The 17,507-nt window shown below is 31.6% G+C and overlaps 1 protein-coding gene across 1 annotated transcript; it reads left to right on the forward strand.

Annotated features, from left to right (window-relative positions):
* Positions 1-2,226: 2,226 nt before the first annotated feature.
* Positions 2,227-17,461, forward strand: LOC111697482 (uncharacterized). The gene is made up of 11 exons (XM_023467502.1): positions 2,227-2,310; positions 2,362-2,694; positions 7,238-7,269; positions 7,935-7,975; positions 8,033-8,130; positions 13,152-13,249; positions 14,049-14,103; positions 15,204-15,293; positions 15,953-15,984; positions 16,928-16,975; positions 17,257-17,461. The coding sequence occupies exons 1-11, from the start codon at positions 2,227-2,229 to the stop codon at positions 17,264-17,266; spliced, it is 921 nt and encodes a 306-aa protein (XP_023323270.1). The 3' UTR covers positions 17,267-17,461.
* The last annotated feature ends 46 nt before the right edge of the window (positions 17,462-17,507 follow it).

Below are 17,507 nucleotides of genomic sequence, written 5' to 3' on the forward strand. Positions count from 1 at the left end.
TATGTATTAATTTACACAATTAAATGATTAATTTACACGATTTATTGATTAATTTACACGATTTATTGATTAATTTACACGATTTATTGATTAATTTACACGATTTATTGATTTACACGATTTGTTGTTTAAATTACACGATTTATGTATTAATTTACACAATTTATTGATTAATTTACACGATTTATTGATTAATTTACACGATTTATTGATTAATTTACACGATTTATTGATTAATTTACACAATTTGGTTTGTTTACGGATTTGGTATTAATGTTTTTGCGGATTTGGTATTAATGTTTGCGGATTTGGAATTTAATTCTCACGGTTTGTATTAAATTTTCATAATTTAATTTTATAATTTTACGATTTAGTGTTTAACTTTTATGATATTATGTGTAAAAATATAACGATTTAGTGCTAACTTTTCAAAATACACTGTACTTTAACAATGTATAATTAAATTCATGATGCATTGTTTACATTCACGATGTATTGTTTACAATTATTTGTTTAATTTTCACAATTCACATAGTGTTGATTTACATAATCAATTGTACGAAAACTCTAATATTTACTTACTTAATGTAAAATAAATTAGATTTTAAATTAACATCCAGAATCTGAAAAGACATTATCGCTACATGGATTCACATAAACGTATTGAAAGAAAACAAAAAAGTTTCCACAGTGGATATTCGGATTAAGTAGTTGGGATTCTAAAGTTCCCAACTCAGGCCAAAGAGTTACCACCTCCTTTATTACATATAATGTATCTTAAGGTAAAAAAAGTCCTAATCCGTATAATTAGTATTCAAACGGATTAAGTTAATTCTTTTTTGATTTCTCTAGAAAACCAATCAGTCAACTTTCAAAAAGAAGATGATTCTTTCTTTTATACAATTTCGGAATTTCGTTGAAAGGAATTGCGCTGAATTGAGCGGAATTACGCGTGGAATTGTGCTCGAATTGCGCTGAATTGTGCGGAAATGTGCGGAATTGCGCAGAATTGCGCGATATTACAGGAATCAAGGATTCAAGGAATCAAGGAATCAAGGAATCAAGGAATCAAGGATTCAAGGAATCATGGAATCCAGGAAGGAATCAAGGAATCAAGGAATCATGGAATCATGGAATCAAGGAATCAAGGCTGAGAGAATCAAAGAATCATTAAATTCATCATTAAAAATTTAATAATTATCAAATTGAATTTCCCACTCCCCCCTTGAACGGATAAAAGGATGAAAAATGAGAATAAGATATTTTTAAAAACATTGAAATAGGTTTTAAAATAAATATCCTTTCGATTTAAACCAAATTGCCAATCTAAGGGAGGGGGGCTTTAAGAAGTGTTTATTACATATTGCATTTTGAAAATTGAAAATATGCATCTAAAACGTTGACATGAAGCATTAAAAGAATTGTCACGATGCAATTTTAGAATTGGTTTGATGCCTTTTTAGTATTGGTATGATACATTTCTAAATAGAATGACGAAATACACTTTTTATTTGCCTAAATGATTTTACATAGAATTTACATGATGAATTTTAACTTTTTAAGAAGTGAAAAAACTCTAAAATGCTTGAACCTTTAAAAAATGTCATTCTTGAAAAAAAGATTTCCACGTTTAACGTTTATTCTAATTACAGTTTAAAAGTTTACTCCTTTAGAATCAATATTATGAAGAATTCTTTTATAAATTCATCAAAAAAGTTAGAAAAACTCAAATCAAAGATGTTTCTCATTTATTTTTAAAGATACAGTGGAACCCACTAACTGTGAAATAGGAAGACGACAGAGTTTTTCAAGCTATTGGTAAATCAATTTGTTTTATTGATACATAAAATATTCATAAAAAGGCATGCTTCCTGTTATACAGTTTTGTGGGTCTCACTGCAACATATTTAATCGTTTTTTTCTGAAAGTTCAAACCTTTTCATAAAGAGAAATTTAATAATTTTCAATTTCTGATCTAGGCAAATACTTTTATTTATGTAAAATCTCAATTTTTAGTCAAAACATTATACTGTAAAAAATGTTAGGTAGGTGTTGACACATTTAAACTTTTTTAACTTTCATCTCATGTTCTAAGAAAATAAGCAAAATTTAAACTAAACAAACTCCAATAAGCAAAACAGAGAAACTCATTTTTAAAATATTTTTTTTTACAGGATTTAGGAACAATTATCAAGAAAGTGAATTCAGGAACATGGATTCAGGAACATGGATTCAGGAACATGGACTCAGAAACATGGATTCAGGAACATGGATTCAGGAACATGGATTAAGGAACATGGACTCAGGAACGTGATTCAGGAACATGGATTCAGGAACATGGATTCAGAAATATGGATTTAGGAACATGGACTCAGGAACGTGATTCAGGAACATGGATTCAGGACCTTGGATTCAGGAAAATGGATTCAGGAATATGGATTCAGTAACATGGATTCAGGAACATGGATTCAGGAACATGGATTCAGGAACAGGGATTCAGGAACATGGATTCAGGAACTTAGATTCAGGAACATGGATTCAGGAACATGGATTCAGGAGCAGGGATTCAGGAAAATGGATTCAGGAAAATGGATTCAGGAATATGGATTCAGGAACATGGATTTAGGGACAAGGATAAGGAACATGGATTCAGGAACATGGATTCAGGAACATGGATTCAGGAGCATGGATTCAGTAACATTGATTCAGAAACATGGATTCGGGAACTTGGCTTCAGAAATATGGATTCAGTAACATGGATTCAGGGACAAGGATCAGGAACATGGATTCAGGAACAGTAATTCAGGAAGAAAAATTCAGGAACGTTGAATAATATCTACTTTAATTGAGACGTCTACATTTATATTTAAAGTTTGTGGACCACACATGCATTACATAGTATACGAAATCTCATCTAGCAACTGTGACGTCATTTTATATTTGCAAAACACTCGCTGCATTTTAACCGAAATTTATGCCATGCACCAGGCTTAAAGGAACTATTGACGTAAACTCAAAACTTATTTTTAGAGTGGCGTGTCTGCAACCATGCTTTTTAAAGCTCTATCCTAATCTAATCTGCATGTCTCTCTATAAATTGAGGGTGACTTGAAATTAAGTCTAGAATCTGCACTTTAATCATAAAAGACAATGTTTAGAATTAAAACATACGTATATAAGAAGTGACAGATTAAAAGTTGAAACCTTTTTTAATAGAAACAAATGAAGAAATTGAAAATTTGTCTCAAACTTGATTGTTTACATCTTTGTAACCTAATGCACCCTGGACTAACCAGAGTGAGAAGCATTCGGTTTCTATTATTTGAAATATCAAACGTGTTTTTTGGTCTATAATTCAACAATCTTTAAACGTACAAATTTGTTTATTTTATACTTTTTCGTTCAAAACGTATATGCCGACCAAACAGTATTTAGGAATAAAGGTTAAAAAATAATTTTTAAAAGGTCAAATTGTGGTCGAAAGTCAAAGCTTTCAAAATATTGACAGAACTGTTAAATCCACGCGAATGGCGGAGACCTTAGTGTTTTAAACTATTAGTTTTGTTTGATCGAGTATGGTCAAATTATTATCAAGGGTTTACACAATCAGATTACAAAGGTATGGGGTTTAGAAAATCTAAGTTTTTGGAACAATTGTGCAGTGTAAACACTACAGAGACCCATTTAACTTAAAAAGGATTTGATGAGTTTCCCGTAAAAAAAATTCTTTATTGCATTTTTTCTTCGACAGAAATGCGAAAAAGCGAAATTTTCTGCGAAAAAAGTAGATTTTCGCGAAACATATTTTTTATTTCGCTGAAGACCAGGAAGATGATGTTTAATTTAGCACAACGTTAAAAAGCAAACTTTTAGCAAATACAATTTTGAAATATCAAGAACTTGTCAGATTAAAACGGATTTCAAAAATCAATTAAAAAAGCTAAATATTTAAAAAAAAAAGAAAACAAGAAAGGATTCCCATCTCTTCTAGACACAATGATTGTCGTATTCTTTCTTTCTTTTGAATTTTTAGAATGGAGTTTTTAGTGAATTTATTGAATTTAAAATTGGGGTTTATATTGTTCAAATTTTGTTGGATAGTAGAGGAACACAATTTCTAGATGCAAGGGGGTTTGCCCCTCCCCCCCCTGAAGAATTAGGGTGGAACAATTCCCCCTATCTCTACTTTATTCTAATGTTTCATAAATCTATTTACTTAAGTTTGCCTGTTTAGTTTTCAGTTTACACTGTTTATAAACTTTAGAGATAGAGGGGGGGGATTTATTTCTTGGGTTTAAACATGTGACGTCATAACTTATAAAACCATGACGTCATGAAATTCATCTCTCTTCTTCAAGATTCAGGTTCTTTCCTTGGAATTCGACAAGATCAGCAAATTCTAAAGTTTCTAAACAAGTTGACTTAAATATCTCTTGACATCTTTTATGTACAGAACTACATCTTTTATATACATAATAACATCTTTTATGTACAGAACTACATCTTTTATGAACATAACTACATCTTTTATGTACAGAACTACATCTTTTATGTACAGATCTGCATCTTTTATAGACAGCACTGCATCTTTTATGTACAGAACTTCATATGTTATGCACAGTACTCTTTTATGTACAGAACTGCATCTTTTTTGAACAGAACTACATCTTATATGAACAGAACATGAACAGAACTACATATTTTATGAACAGAAATGGATGTTTTATGTACAGAACTACATCTTTTATGTACAGAACTACATCTTTTATGTGCAGAACTGCATCTTTTATGAACAGAACTACATCTTTTATGAACAGAGCTACATCTTATATGAACAGAACTGCATGTTTTATGTACAGAACTACGTCTTTTATGAACAGAACTACATATTTTATGAACAGAAATGGATGTTTTATGTACAGAACTACATCTTTTATGTACAGAACTGCATCTTTTATGAACAGAACTAAATCTTTTATGTACAGAACTACAACCATGCTTATGTATTTGTATAATATTCTCAATTGTAAACTCTTTGTAAAACTCACATGGAGAAAATAGCCAGATTTAAACGTTTGAAAGGGTACCTTTGGGAATCATGCATACCCCTCTTTAAATGTAGAGTTACTTGAAATTACTACTACAGCCCCTTTAAAGGTTTGCTATTGAAATTGAATATTACAAAAGATGGTTAATGTATGGGGTTTCTTTAATATTGTCTAATTTGAAAGAATCAAATGCTTTTCACAAGTCAAAATTTAACTTTCTTAACTGTATCCTGAGGTGGGGCAAGGAGAATTGAATAAAGATTGTAAACAATAACACAAATGATGAACTCATGTCGCGTTTGTTTACATTAGATCGGCTGCCTTTATTATTGTTGTTACCCAAAAACTAGTTCTTCAGCAGTCCTAAAACGTCACAGCAAAGTGTACGTAAACCCAATCGCCCCCTCCTTCAATTCAATTCTCCTTGGGGTGGAGGCTGGAAATTCTTTTTTGTTAAAGGGACTGTAAGCGTAATTTCAAGTGACCTTCCAATCAAAGATGGAATACCCCTATTTACAATGGTACCCTTAAAACCGTGTTCTAATCAATAATAAGAAAGCTACTGTCACTTTCCAAGGTTAAAAATTGTTCAAATCTGACAATTTCCGAAATCTAAAAGAAAAACTTTTTTGGACACCATAGAAATTTAGAAGTAGACAAATTATGATAACATTTTTATTGCATGATATTTCCTTTGTTTACTCCAAATTAACCCAAATTCTGGGATATTTCCTGTAATGTATTTGAAAGCAGACAATGTTCTGGGCATACTTTACAGATGTGTAGAAAAAACCTAAATTCTAGACACCCTGTCAGATAAAGGTTGATTATATTATATAACACCCTGTACCTATCTATATATATATATATATGTGTGCTTATATTCTAGACACCCTGTAAGGATATATAGGTAGAAAGGTAGACACCTTTCCAGTAGTATATAGATATATATACATATTCATATATATATTCATATATACATATACACCTACCTAAGCAATATTTTATTTAGTTTAATCCCATATTTGCAAGCACACAGTGTATAGTGTCCACTACATATTCATTCATTCATTACGTTTAGATTTGTTTGAAAATTATTTAAAAATTATTTAAGGGAAACAAATTTCTTTTTGCTTTTAAAGATTTTATTTTTNTCTACACGGTCACTTTAATTTTGCCTCTTCAAGGGACTGCAAACATAATTTCAAGTGAACTTTAAAGGGACTGTAAAGGGAAAAATGAAAGGGGGTACAGGCTTGAACCTGAGAATCTCAGGATTTTATTGAGACATGTACCAGTTTGATCTGATGTTCCTGTCTCGAGAAATTGATATAAAACTGTTTCAAAATTATACCAAAGCGTATATATATATATTTATATCAGATTTTGTATAAAAGTTGTAGTATTAAACAGACCATATTCAACAAATACGCAACCAATCTGAAAAAAAATGATATCCCAGAGGAGCCGAAGAAGAAGTTTGCCTATTATTATTTGAATTTAATAATTTTTTATTTCTAATAGATATAATTGATAATATTATTTATGTGTTCGGATCATGTCACCAGAACTCCAACCAATGGTAGTGCAGTATTATTGTCACGTGTCTCCATCTGTATCAAGTGACCAGTAAACTGCACTCTCATTGGAGGGAGTTCTGGTCACATGATACGGACGTTATCTTACATATATACGTTTTGGTATGATTTTGACACAGTTTTATGCCAAAATCTCGAGACAGGAACATCAGATAGATGTCTCATTCAACTCCCTGAGATTCTCAGGTTTCATCCTCTTCACCCTTTCATTTTTCCTTTACAGTCCTTTTAACAGAAAAAAAAACAAATAAAAAAATTTTGTGATGCAAAAATATTAGCAATATTATGATGTAAAAAATTAATTTCATTTATTATGGTATTGTTAAAAACCACATTTAAAATCTTTAAAAACTCTTTTTCAAATTGAGTGCGCCCTCTGAAAAGCATGTACAGAAAACTCGGAAATAGGAAGACGACTTTCAGACTTAAGATATGACTTTAAATAGTCCAATAAGCATGGTATAGAAATTGTACAGGTAAAACAGAATAATATTAATTATCTATCTTTACTATTATTATCAATACTGTTTATTTCTTATCCTTTCGAAGGTTTAAGATTTATTTCAAATGTTTCTCTATTTCTATTTCTAGGCAAAATTAGTGAAGCGAACAGAAAGTATAAAGTAAGTATATCTTTTATAAGTTGTTGATGAAAATCCCCCCCCTCTTCGAAATGTAAAGTTGAACTGTTATCTATATAATAATTCCCTTATGACATTTTTTTTACAAATTTATTGAATTAATGTGCTTAAAAACGTACATAAAGTATTTAGTGAAATATAAAGAAAAGTTCATTTATCATTTCATGGATTTATTGAAAAATAAGTGGTGGTTTAGGACTTGAGTAAACTTTGTTCTACTTCTTCTCTTGTTGGTTGGATTCAAAATCAAATTGTAGAGAAATGATTCAAATATGTTTACATTGTTCAACTATTTTCCGCTATTCATTAAATCTTGTCTCAGAGACAGAATTAATTGAATTTGCGCTATCGCTGAACTTCCAGTTTAAATTTGAATCGCGCCGATTCAAATCCTTCCTGAAACTTTAAATCGGTGGTTCAAATTTGAACCGGCAGTTGCATTTAGCGGTGTATACTTAAATTCAGTAAATTCGGTCCCATGGGCTACGATGCTTTAGTTTGAAAACTAAATTTTTGAATCCATGGGTCTGTCAATACATGCCGTGTAAAGACGAAATTTTATAAATTTTATACAATTCCTTTTTAATTTGACACGGTCTGTAAAGTTTAAGAAATAAGACTAAAAAACATTTTTTATTTTATTTTAGGGAACAAAGATGCGAAGAGGAACAAATAGAACGGATAAAAAGTAAATAATTTTAATTTAAAGTTTCCAGGGACTGTACCCAAATTTTAATTTGTTTAGAACCTTCTCCATCTCCTGCACCTTCCCCTTCTCCTGGGACACCTCCAGCACCTGAGAGAAGAACTCCTGTCCCCCCAGATTCTCCATTATTAACGAAGGTGAATCTCACGGAAATTTCACTTTACGGGGATAATTCATTTGCCGCACTATCCCCGTTTGCCTAATATAGTCTGTTATTGTACTGCACAGTTTGCTCTAGCTGGTCTAAAGTCTGTAATTGTACTGTTCTGCTTGCTCTAGCTGGTCTAGAGTCTGTAATTGTACTGAACAATTTGCTCTATCTGGTGTAGAGTCTGTAATTGTACTGAACAGTTTGCTCTAGCTGGTCTATAGTATGTAATTGTACTGAACAATTTGCTCTATCTGGTGTAGAGTCTGTAATTGTACTGAACAGTTTGCTCTAGCTGGTCTATAGTCTGTAATTGTACTGTACAGTTTACTCTAGCTGGTCTAAAGTCTGTAATTGTACTGTAGAGTTTGCTCTAGCTGGTCTAAAGTCTGTAATTGTACTGTACAGTTTCCTCTACCTGGTCTAAAGTCTGTAATTGTAATGTACAGTTTGCTCTAGCTGGTCTAAAGAAACCATCATCATTGGAGAACTATCAGAGACTCGTCTTATCGGAGACCCTACACGTCTATCTCGTCGAAGATCCCAGATTTTCAACATTGACCCCAACTTTTCATAGCTGTCTGGATCCATGTGAACAACAATCCTTAAATCACACTTATTGAAACTGCACAACAAATACTCAATTCTTTTCAAAGTTTTAAGAATTGCTTTTTTGAAAAGTGATTTTCTGGTAGCTTGAAAATTACCTTTTTACGCATTTTTTTCAGTTCAAACAATAAAAGTGGTATTTTATGTTTTCTAGTTTATAGTAGACATAATTATTCTGCTTTTGTTTCAAATCTCCCTGCAGGCTGCAATAGCCTACTTTTTCATTTTCCCTGGTTCACCCTGTATATGGTGATTATTACGCCGTCTTTAAAAACTCTTTTTAAAATGGAGTGCGCCCTCTGAAAAGCATGTACAGTGATAACCAGAAAACTCGGAAATAGGAAGACGACTTTCAGACTTAAGATATGACTTTAAATAGTCCAATAAGCATGGTATAGAAATTGTACAGGTAAAACAGACTCATTTCACTTAATTAGTGTTTTAATAAGATCAACTATTTGCTTTGTAATAACATCAGATATACTTATGTATTGCTATAAAGTCGTCTTCGTATTTTAGAGTTTTCTGGTTATCGCTGTATCATCATATGGTATGGCGGGACGGGTCGATTCTGTTTCTCTTATATTCCATGCTCCTTCTTGATAAACCTCCATTATTCTGATCTTTTAATTTTAGAACCTCTCTCCAACTCCAGAAACAGAAGCTCATGGGACAATCACAGGTAAAAAATAAGAATTGGACGTATCTGATTACTGATCTCCTCAAGATCTAATTTTATAATCCTTATATCTTTGCGACCTAAAGTTGCGTTTTAAATTATAAATTCTTTAATAGATAAAATAGTCAAAATTTGAAATATCAATCCTTGTTTCAGTAATTTTACTTTATCAAGGGTTCCTGCAAGACCAGTTGGTCGGTGAACCCGCGGCAAAGTACAATTTTATCGTCTTTTACGATGAAATTTTGCGATTTTTTCAAGAAAAAATCGCAGAGCGGGTCTTTATTTCGCTTAATTGTCCCAAGGGACGTTAAATAACTTAACGTCCCTCTGTTTGGGGAATCATAGGTTGGTAGTGAATTGTTTAAAAGACGGTAAAAAAAACTATTAATAACCAAATTTCTAGTTGTCGAACAGTTTCGGAAAAATGAAAATTAAAGCAAACTTAAAGGAGAAAATTCAAGAAACACAAAAGGTTAGATTATCATCTTTATTATCATTATCATTATTATTATTACTATTATTATTATCATCATTATCATTATTATTATTATTATCATTATTATTATTATTATCATTATTATTATTATTATTATTATTATTATCACTATCATTAATATTACTGGTATAATTATTATTTATATTTATTATTTTGATTATTATCCTTTCAATCATTGATGTAATCATCATCAAAATTATTATTATTTTCATCATCACCTTTATTTTTTATTATTGTAATAGTTATCATTATATAATATCTAATAATATTAATTATCTATCTTTACTATTATTATCAATACTGTTTATTTCTTATCCTTTCGAAGGTTTAAGATTTATNGTACAGTTTGCTCTAGCTGGTCTAGAGTCTGTAATTGTACAGTACAGTTTGCTCTAGCTGGTCTAGAGTCTGTAATTGTACTGTACAGTTTGCTCTAGCTGGAGTAGAGTCTGTAATTGTACTGTACAGTTTGCTCTAGCTTGTCTAGAGTCTGTAATTGTACAGTACAGTTTGCTCTAGCTGGTCTAGAGTCTGTAATTGTACTGTACAGTTTGCTCTAGCCGGTGTAGAGTCTGTAATTGTACTGTACAGTTTGCTCTAGCTGGTCTATAGTCTGTAATTGTACTGTACAGTTTGCTCTAGCTGGTCTAGAGTCTGTAATTGTACTGTACAGTTTGCTCTAGCTGGTCTAGAGTCTGAAATTTTACTTTTTAAAGTTTTAAGAATTGCTTTTTTAAAAAGTGATTTTCTGGTAGCTTATAAATAACCTTTTTACGCATTTTTTCAGCTCAAACAATAAAAGTGGTATCTTATGTTTTCTAGTTTATAGTAGACATAATTATTCTGCTTTTGTTTCAAATCTCCCTCCAGGCTGCAATAGCCTACTTTTTCATTTTCCCTGGTTCACCCTGTATATGGTGATTATTACGCCGTATTTAAGTATTTGATAAGAAGCCCAGGAATGTATGTATTCACACTCTGACCCTGAATATTTAAACCCTGGCTGTCGGTCAAGCTGTAAATATTTCAAGTGCGAATACGATCAAGAAATATTAAATAAATTAGGTTTACGGTGCCAATTGCGTATTCAAGGGAATGAAGATGTAATTCAAAATGACGCACTATTTTGTATTTAAGAAGTCTTTATACTGATATCTTCTACATTTCTATTCCGATTAGGGTTTCCAGCGAACAAAAACCTTCGAGAAAAAAATGAAGAAAAAAAATCGTTTGTATTTCGCGAAAATTAATTAGGCAAAAAAATGCGAAAAATTATTTCACAAAAAACCATAGCTGCAACAATTAATTGCGCACAACAACTGAGAGCTCCGTATTGGAAGTTTTATTAATTATTAAAAATTAATGATTTCTCTTCCGTATTTTTTTTGCAAAGTTTTCTTATTTCTTTTTTTCGCGAAATTTTTGCATTTCCTTTCTCGCAACAAATTTTTTTGCAAAACAGAATAAAGCGAAATCTCGTGAAAAAAGGCGAAAAACTTTCGTATTTTTCGCGAAAAAACAAAATGAAAAATCGAAAAATTTTCCGCGATTTACAACAGTACTCTAAAAACTTTTGTGTGTTCAGAGTGTTTGTCGAGCACAGAGATATGTGTGTATAAACTTATCAAGTCCCGCTTGTATTCAGCTGACAATTCCGGGGTGCACCGTGTTGAGTTCAGACTGTTTAAATGGAGGGCATAGTCCCTTTAATATTAAATCTCACACAGTTTTTCGATATTTTATAAAAGACAAATTTTTTCTATTATAATATAAATGCCGGTAAACTGAAACTATATGTTGTTTATGCTTTCAGACAGATTTTAAGCAAAAATGCGCTGAATATTTTGCGCAAAAGTTTAAATCACTTTTGGGCCTGAGGGCCCTCATTGACTTTGCAGTAGTTAGATAGATTTAGTTTTGTCTCTTTTCTCAAAAAAGGGATATTTTAATTATTTTCTAATAAAGGTGAAATCAAGAGCAAAGATGTCAATGCCCGGTACCCTAAAAAGCTTTGTCTTATCAAGTATGATTTATAGTTTAATGTTTATAATTTTGAAAAACATATATGAATTTTCAGAATTTAACACTTTTAAACCTAGAATCTTCCAAATTACTGATAAGATTAAGGTTTCTAAGGTACCATTGTGAATCGGGTTGTGGCATTTTGCATAAAGCGTCATATGAACTTACGCTTACAATACCTTTAAACCGCCATTTTTTACTTTCGGGAACTCTAGAAATAAAAAAGATGATAATTTTTCAGTTTAAAGTTTTAACATTATCTTTAATTTTATAATTCTAATGCGCATTTTAAACTTTTTTCCTCAAAAGTAAAGCAGCCAAATATTTAAATCTGTCAGATTTAATTTCCAAAATTAATGTTTTAAGTCAAGTTAACTTATTAATCAACTTTTATTTGAATTTAAAGGTCAGATAGAAAATGTTTATTAAAGTGGATTTTTACACTTTAAAAAATATTATTTCTGGGTCGGGAGAACTGATCATTCGCAAAAAATAAATTTTTTGCATAGAACTCGATATCTACGGTGTAAACTTTGAAAGCTAGCTCTAAATAATTTATCTTAGTAACTCATCTAGTTAATTTAAATTTTTCCGTCGTGTCAAATATTTTAAATATCTCATTATACAGGGTGTATCTGAATATATCTCAATATACAGGGTGTATCTGAATATATCTCAATATACAGGGTGTATCTGAATACATCTCAATATACAGGGTGTATCTGAATATATCTCAATATACAGGATGTATCTGAATATATCTCAATATACAGGCTGTATCTGAATATATCTCAATATACAGGGTGTATCTGAATATATCTCAATATACAGGGTGTCCCTGGATATATCTCAATATTCAGGGTATATCTGAATATATCTCAATATACAGGGTGTATCTGAATATATCTCAATATTCAGGGTTTCCCTGGATATATCTCAATATACAGGGTGTCCCTAAATATATCTCAATATACAGGGTGTCCCTTAATATATCTCAATATACAGGGTGTCCCTGGATATATCTCAATATATAACAAGGGTGACCCTGAATATATCTCAATATACAGGGTGTCCCTGAATATATCTCAATATACAGGGTGTCTTCTTGTTAGAGGGTCAGAAAGAAATTAAAGTTTAATTCAAGTATTCAGGTTCTATATTTAATTCTGCTTTTACAATCTCATCTCTGTATTTGATTTAGGTATCACAGGACCCGATCAGAAAACGGCTTCGTAGCTTTAACAAATCCTTGCGACGCGCTCGCAGCTTCAGATCCAACAGGGAGAAAGAAGTCTCAAGGTACAGAAAAAACTAAACTCTAAATTTGAAATAGCGTCCAAGTATCACGTGGTCATGAAACACAACAATTGGGAAATGTCGTCTTCTAAGCAAAAATAGATAAGATCCGCATATGACGCTATAGAGGCGAGAGTGACGTCACATGCGGATTTTATCTTGCTATACTAGGCAAACGACGACATGTCCCGTACATTGAAGCAACCTTATTATGCAACTAGCTTGGGAACCCAGCGCTGCTCAGGTTACTAAAAAATACTTCATCGTTTACCCACACTTGAACGATTTTACCGGGAAACTAAATTTTGGCTATTAAAGTCGACCAATTCAACTTAGAATCTCAAAACCAAAGTAAGAACATTCCCGTGGGCCTCTCAAGTTCTCCAATCAAAATTTGAGGCAAATCGGTTCAGGGGTTCCTGAGTTATGATCGGACAGACAGACAGACAAACATAGGTTACAACTCTGGTGTACACCGACCCATTTTACTTAATATACTCGTAAGATGAATTTCAACCAAGTGGTAAAACTATTTGCTTTATAAAAACATTATATAAACATAATATTGCTAAAATTCTGTCATTTTATTCGTTTTGTGTACTGTCCTGTCCTGTTCTGTGTACAATCTCGTTTTACCGCCTATAGTGCATACGTACTGCAATACAAATCTTAAAAGTCAGAATGGTACTTCAAATGAACTAACATTTTCAGTGGCTTGGTAATAGAAAATAATTTTGTAAATCTTAAACTGAAGTTTTTGTTTACCCTAAAAACACTGTTAAAAAGAATGTCTAAATTTCAGAGAACCCTTAGACCCACCTCCGGACTCTAAAAATGATCATGTAATCGGAAGAGAGGTAAGTTTTCATCTTAAAGGGACTGTAAAGGAAAAATGAAAGGGGGTATTATAGGATGAAACCTGAGAATCTAAGGCGCTGAACGATACATATAAGACATCTATCTGATGTTCCTGTCATTAGAAATTGATATAAAACTGTGTTAAATTTATACAAAAATTCATATATATATGGAATTTTGAATAAAAGTTGTAGCATTAAACAGATCATATTCAACAAATACGCAACCAATCTGTAAACGATGATATCCCACAGGAGCCTGAGAATCTCAGGTTTGCTCCTATTATAATTTTTTAGTTTTTATTTTGCATTTTTAATAGATATAATTGATAATATAATTACATATAGTCCGTATTACGTCACCAGAGCTTCAGCCAATGGCAGTGCAGTATCGTTGTCACGTGATACAGGCGGAAATCACGGGAACCGACTTTTTGCAGTTTATTTAGTTTTAAAAAACTTTACTCAAATATATTTTACTTAGAAATCAATTTTACTATAATATGGATGCCATAAATTATTTATTATTTTTCTCTTTGGTAACAAACAGCTTGACATATTATGGAAGAAGACTTTTAAATTATTCACCAACTGTCATGTTTCGTGGGACACCTTGTACATATTCAGTTCAACCACCATACATTGCCGGTCACTCCCTTTAAGAAAGAAACATGCGTGTTGCAGTTGTCCTTGCGACACTATACTGTAACAAATGCCTTACTCCAAAAATTTTTTTGTCTGTATCAATCCAGATACCACTTTCTCTGTATTCTTAAGTATGTATCATTCGGATACAAATCGCTCTCGAACTGTATACTCTACCAAATACGTCTGACCGTAATAAAACAAAGGTTCATATTCAACTAAACTATATTTTGGGTTTAATAGTACATGGGAATAATATGGACCGATAAGTCTTCTTAGAAATTAATAAACGTAATGATATATATACAAGACATATGAATTAGGGTTATTACTAGATTTATTACATGTCTATTTCTCAGGGAGACTGATTTGATATAGTTTTATGTTCATTGCATATAATTAATTGTAGTAAGAAAAAAAGACGACATATTGTTTTCGTATTCCATCCCTTTCAGGTGAGTTTTCTGATCCGAAAGAGTCTGTTGGGCCGGTCAGGATGGAAGGTCATGCCCGAGGATGATTCTCTCAATCTTAAAATGAACAAGGAACTCTTCAAATTACTTTGCCTAATGATGAACATGCAGACAATCGATCTCACTTTTCCCAATGAACATGCAGACAATTAGTTTAACCAATGATTATGCAGACAATATCTTTGCCCAATAATCATCCAAACAATGAATTTGACCAGTGATGACGCAGACAATGAGTTTGCCCAATGATCGTGCAGACAATAACTTTGCCTAATGACCATGCAGATTGCAGACATGTCTGCACCATAACCAGTGATCATTCAGACATTGACTTTGTCGATGATCATGCAGACATTGACTTTGACCAGTGATCATAAAGACAATGACTTTGAAAAATTATTATGCAGACAATAACTTTGACCAATGACCATACAGAAAGTGACTTAGACCAATGATCATGCAGACAATGACTTTGGACAATGATCATGTGGACATTGACTTTGTCTGATGATCATGAAGACAATGACTTTGACCAATGATCATGCAGACACTGACTTTGCCCAACTATGAATTTGCTGTTGACTATTCTAAATATATAATCATGCTCATTTCCATTGAAAATATAAAAAGTATTTTTTAATATAATTTTTGAAGCTGAAATGAATAAACAAAAAAATTTCTTTTTCCTTTGAAATTTTGACAAGATTTTTGAATTTGAAGAGAATTTTTAGGATATTTTGAACCAAGTGTTAGAGAGAATAAGGTAACATTTCCTATTTTAGAATAACCTTAATATACCCGTAAATTTAAAGGTGCATTTGATGTTTTTACAATCTAAAGTCACCAATCATGTTCATTGCACTTTTTAAAGTTATATTCTTGATTCTAAAACTCTGAAATACGAAGACGACTTTTTTAGGATTTTAGGGTCGTCATTTAAGGGACTGTAAGCGTAATACCAAGTGAATATCCACGCATGAAGATTATAATTTCCGATTCACATCGGTACCCTTTGAACCTTTATCTGATCAATAATATGGAAGATATTGTCGTTTTTTCTATAAAGAAACCACAATTCTAAATAAACAGTTTTAGAAATCATAAATATTGATATCTAGTTCATACTTGATCAGACAAAGCTACAAAGGGAACCCTTGTGAATCGAGCATTGCCATTTTTCTTAGAGGGTTGCTTGAAATTACGCTTACAGGCATTTTAAGTCTCGTCCTTTCAGGGTAAACCCGCATATCATGCAGTAGTTTTTAATGTATTCATGTACTTTTTTCTAAGAAATGCAATACTTTTGATGAGAAGCGCCAATCATATGTCTATTTTTGTACCAAGATCATGTTGACATCAAGAAACTTTAGTCTAAAACTAGAAAGCGAATCCTTTAACCATGGTTAAACCCACCTTCAGCCTAGATAGACCTAGGGTTATAAATCCGAGCTGCGCTGATGCCTTAAACTATTACAATGTTTTTACCCATGGTTAAAGTTCACCATGTTTTAAAAAATTCTATCGTCTTTGATCAGCTTACCATGATTAGAATCTGATTTAACTATGGTTAAAATGTATTGAATTTCGGCCTTAAAAATTTTATTATCACTGCAAAAAAAATATATGATTTGATTTGAAGTATCTTTGTTAATATCGAAATAAATTATATTTGTTTTAAAATGTCCAACTACCTGTAAACTATCTAGAGATATGCAGTTCTGTGGTGAAGCGATCCCTGAGAAAATTTCAATAAGGGAAGAAACTGTTTTTTTAGATTAAAATTGTATAATTTTTTCTTTCATATTCAATGTTTATGGACAAAGGAATTCAAAAAATAAGTATTTTTTCTTAAAAATATTCTTTATGCATTTTTCATTTAAAATCTTAACTCTGTTAAATCTTCTGTTAAATTTTCATTTAATCCAAAAAGAAAAACGTAGTTTTTCGAGAAGACGACATATTAGCTAGAAAGACGACATTTGAAGCCGCGTCATTCTAAATATTACACTTTTTCCTAAAAACAGCATTTTCACAGAATACAATGAAGATCTATGCTTGGTGATTGTAAAAATCTGAATAACAAATAAGGGGAAAAAAGAATTATCGTAATTTGTAAATTATGATTTTTAAACATGATAAAAATAAAACTTTTCAAAAAAAAACATGTGATTTAAAAAAATGAAGATAACCTTATAACCTTGTATGTGCCTAAAAGGAAAGAAATAAAATTTTCAAAAATATGATGAATATTATCAGAAATGAATGTTGTTTTCAGTGGAAAGATAA

Source organism: Eurytemora carolleeae, unplaced genomic scaffold (assembly GCF_000591075.1).
Source record: "Eurytemora carolleeae unplaced genomic scaffold, Eaff_2.0 scaffold240, whole genome shotgun sequence".
Taxonomy (NCBI): Eukaryota; Metazoa; Arthropoda; class Copepoda; order Calanoida; family Temoridae; genus Eurytemora; species Eurytemora carolleeae.